Below are 4,214 nucleotides of genomic sequence, written 5' to 3' on the forward strand. Positions count from 1 at the left end.
CCTGCCAGAAACACTGAGGAGTGTTTCAGTGCTGTCAGCACTATGGAGTATCTTAGTGCTGATAGTGACATAGCTTGTGTTCTGCCGTCACTTAAAGGGCTACACAACAATATAACGTATACAGTATTCAAGTACCTATTAGTCTTTCTAAATACAAACTGGAATGTCAGGATGTGGAAGAATCTAGTAGTATTATATATTAGCTACAGGAAAGGCAGAGGCAATCACTATGCATGGGGAATGGAGTTCGTATACCCTGGGCTCCAGTAAACCCTGGAGAGAGCTGCCCAGCCCGTGTCATTCATTCCACTCTCTCCTCTTCCGTTTCTCAGTTGGCACTGCGGTACAACATCCCTCCCCCTCCCGGGTTCTCCACCTTCAGCATCTCCGCAGAAGCGAGGGGGCTCTGCAATGTCACTGACAAGAAGACCCTGAAAGTGCTCTTCACAGTCAGGTGCGCAGGTTTGAAACCCTTAAACATGCCGTCATTGTAGAGCTTGTTCATTTTGGAAAGTAGCAGACAGCAGCTGATTCCCTAGCCTTTCTCTTCTGCAGGCCTGGGTTTAACGCTGGCTTCATGCCAGTGAAACACATGTGGTGGTGTCAGTTTGTGACCGGTTAGCCACAGTAATACAAACAATAAAGTACAATATGCCTTTATCGGCAGTCTCTCATATTAGTTAGCACAGGGTTCTGTATTAAATGTTTTCCACTAGAACCTAATCCTCAACCTGTTTTAACACATCACAAATTCACTGGATTTGAATTTGTGTTGAAGTTACAAAACTCAAACCCAGGATCGCAATGAAACGCCTCTTAGAAATTATTAACATTGTTCTGATAACCTCGAGAAAGAATTCTAGACAAAATGTTCATCACTGACTTTATTACATTTCTAAATTCTTTATTTCTAGTTTTGAAACATGAACGGATTGTTTTAATTTTTCTTCTGAAAAAATTACTGCATTTTATCTTATTTTTTTCTAAATTCCCCGCTCGTCTCTCTTCCTCTTCGTGTTTAGTTACAATGGGAAAAGAGAGGAAACCAACATGGTGATCGTGAATGTGAAACTGCTGTCTGGATTCAGCCCTGATAAGCGCTCTCTGGAGAATGTAAGGAACTCGCCACATATAAACTGGGTCAGACAAAGACACCTGAGGGGTGATCATCTTACATCACACATTCAAGGGAAAAGCATGATACAACTGCAAAGATACTCTGCAAAAGTACTGTGGTGAACCTTTATAAGGCTCCTAATCGAGAGTCAAGGTCATTTAGCGAAAGGATAACTTCTTTACCTGTTTCATTTGATGATGCTGCTTCAATGAGTAAGATTGTGAAGCCCTGATAGCTTAGTGGCCTCTATCTTAGGGTATGATTTCTCTCCTACAATGTAAAGGCAGTCAGCTATATAAAGAATTGATGAGCAAACTGTCTTGTGCTTAAATGCAGTGGACTAACCTGCATTTAAATAAAGGTTGAGGTCTCTACAGAGCTAAAAATCATCTGGGCTTTTTTGGACCTAAGCCAAAACAGGCATGTTTATTTCCTAATGTCATCTGTCTTATCCCATGGGCCTGTTCTCCCTGCAGCTTCAAAGAGCTCCCCTTGTGAAGCGTGTCGACACTGAGGACGGGCACGTCATCGTCTATATTGATGGGGTAAGATCAACACCTGAGTCAGAGCCACTGTAGCTGGGTTAGGAGAAAGCCCACATGCAAGCGTATGTCTGTCTGGCTGGAGGGAGGTTGAGCCTGTAGCTGCTGCACCACTAGCAAAGGCTTTGGCAACATATTGCAGGAAACACAACAAAGAATCATTAAACACATTAACATGAGCCCTGACTCCCTCACAACACTTTGTGGACCCTTTGATTTCAGCTTTTAATGGATATTTAAAAACATATATACCCCTGCTCCCCTACAGCTGAGACGATTGCTACCCATGAATTACTCCTTCAACATCATTGAGGATGTTAACGTGAGGAACCTGAAACCAGCTGTGGTCAAGATCTACGACTACTACCAGACAAGTAAGGGGGAGCTCCATCTCTGCTGGGCTTTGTGTTTTTAGGCTAAGGTCTGGCAACAGCAATTTCCTCAACACTGTCCTCTAGTTCACTTGAAGAGGCTTCTTATTTTCAACTAGCAAACAAAACTGCCGGTTGCAGCGATCCGTTTGTGGGGAAGTGTGTGTCTCAGGCTGGTCTTTTTACCAATTGTGGAGTGACTTGAACCTTTCTGGGTCAGCCTCACTCAAGTAAATGAACACGGGACAGCATGAACGCTGGAGGAGTGTCCTCCATTTCCATTAGCTCTGTACTGGGACACAGAAGGGTCTTTTTCACTCAGTGCTTTCCTTTGTATTTCAGGTGAACATGCTGAATCTGAGTACAGCTCCCCCTGCCATGAACGTGAGTGTTACAACTAGAGCAATTGCAACAGCTTGCTTTAGGCATTTTATTAGCAAGACCATTAAATAATGGCACTCAGATATTGAATCCAGTTTTTGTTTGTAGTTTCTGAAACTGTAATCATGAGGTAAATAATGAACCCATTACTCTACACCAGCGCTTGTAGTTTCTAGGCTGTTCTGTCTTATGTCTCTTTTTTGCATTTCAGCTGAGGAAGTCAATAAAGTCTAACAGACCAGCTGACCAACACGGACCATTCCCCAAAATCAGCTTCCTGTAATTCCTGCTGTAATTGCTGTATGTTCAGAAAAAGAAGCTTTTAAAGTCAAATAAATTTGCAGAAATTGCATTTGTATAAATGAAGTCTGGTCTGTTGTTTTTTGTTGTTGAGTCTATTCAACGCGTTTGGTATTGAATTGTAGTTTCCTTTGGTATTTCTAAATATAGAAACATCTACAGTATATTTGAGATTTGTATCGCTGTACAACTAAACAAGCATATCTTTAAATGCTTTCACGTTGTACAATTTCAAATGACTCAATATCTTTAACAGTGTCTGTAGTTTTAAAGGAGTGAAAGATTTGTGAGTTTCAAAGGAGGGAGTACTGCTCGGTGAATGGTGACCTGATGTGTACTGAACTGCATCCAGTTAACAAATGTGGTTGTCAAGTTCATTTTTAAAGTGAACCATCTATAAGATTATTATGACTTTCAGAAATCTTTCAAATTACAACAAATTGAGCAGGGCTTCAAAATATTACATTTGTAAGATTATAGAATCTGTTTTAAAAAAGGGGGGAGGGTTCAGTTAATAATTAGAAAAGGCATTCTTCTAAAGAAATATTCTAGACTGGAATAACATAGAAAACACGATGGTACTAAACCTAAACACAGCAAATGGAAGTGCATGAGTTATAGAATTATTTCATTGGCTGCCACCCCTTTAATTGTAAAGCACTTGAGCTTTGAAACCTTATAATTCACTGCAGATATATCCAGTATCTATACTGCACAGATAATAAATGATACATTTCAGTATAGCTGTGGTCTGAGCACTTTGCTAAGCCCTGGTACGGGGCTGTGCATCTGTCTTCCTAATCACAGCTTGACAAGTTGTGGCACAAACTCTGCATGGTGCTGGAAGGTGTGTGGAAAGATCCAGTCCGTTCACTCGATTCCTATTTCACTCAGTTGGTGTATAGAGGTAGGCAGAGGATCCAGGCATTGTAGAGGCTATAGAAGAAATCTGTGTCCTGCTCCTTAAACCAGTTGCGTATCATTCTAGCACAGTGATGGGTCTTGAGTTGTCTTGAGTCATCGTCACCGGGGTTCAAGTGTTGAATATGCTGGGTGGATTTCATCCACAGTGAAGAAAAGTACAACATCTGTCCAGCATTCCAGAGTAATAAAGGGACCCAGGGTATACCAGGAGAACACGACCCGCACCAGGGTATACCAGGAGAACACGCCCCGCACCAGGGTATACCAGGAGAACACGCCCCGCACCAGGGTATACCAGGAGTGTGGGCCCCACACCAGGGTATACCAGGAGAACACGCCCCGCACCAGGGTATACCAGGAGAACACGCCCCACACCAGGGTATACCAGGAGAACACGCCCCACACCAGGGTATACCAGGAGAACATGCCTTACACCAGGGTATACCAGGAGAATACACCCCACACCAGGGTACACCAGGAGAACACGCCCCACACCAGGGTATACCAGGAGAACAAGCCCCACACCAGGGTATACCAGAGATGATACCCACACAACAGGGTTTAAGGAGCAGGACACAG

The 4,214-nt window shown here is 42.9% G+C and overlaps 1 protein-coding gene across 1 annotated transcript; it reads left to right on the forward strand.

Annotated features, from left to right (window-relative positions):
• The first annotated feature begins 218 nt into the window (after window positions 1-218).
• On the forward strand, window positions 219-2,777 carry LOC121308115 (pregnancy zone protein-like). Its single transcript, XM_041240400.1, has 6 exons — window positions 219-454; window positions 1,023-1,113; window positions 1,594-1,662; window positions 1,928-2,033; window positions 2,373-2,414; window positions 2,623-2,777. Exons 1-6 carry the CDS (start codon window positions 234-236, stop codon window positions 2,643-2,645), a joined length of 552 nt encoding a protein of 183 aa, XP_041096334.1. The 5' UTR covers window positions 219-233; the 3' UTR covers window positions 2,646-2,777.
• Window positions 2,778-4,214: the final 1,437 nt, after the last annotated feature.

The sequence above is a fragment of the Polyodon spathula genome, unplaced genomic scaffold, assembly GCF_017654505.1.
Source record: "Polyodon spathula isolate WHYD16114869_AA unplaced genomic scaffold, ASM1765450v1 scaffolds_326, whole genome shotgun sequence".
Classification (NCBI taxonomy): domain Eukaryota; kingdom Metazoa; phylum Chordata; class Actinopteri; order Acipenseriformes; family Polyodontidae; genus Polyodon; species Polyodon spathula.

Coding starts and splice junctions, on each gene's coding strand:
- LOC121308115 (XM_041240400.1), top strand. CDS start 234: ATGGGGAATGGAGTTCGTATACCCTGGGCTCCAGTAAACCCTGGAGAG. Junction 1,114..1,593: donor ATAAGCGCTCTCTGGAGAAT/GTAAGGAACTCG, acceptor TTCTCCCTGCAG/CTTCAAAGAGCTCCCCTTGT. Junction 2,034..2,372: donor CTACGACTACTACCAGACAA/GTAAGGGGGAGC, acceptor TTTGTATTTCAG/GTGAACATGCTGAATCTGAG.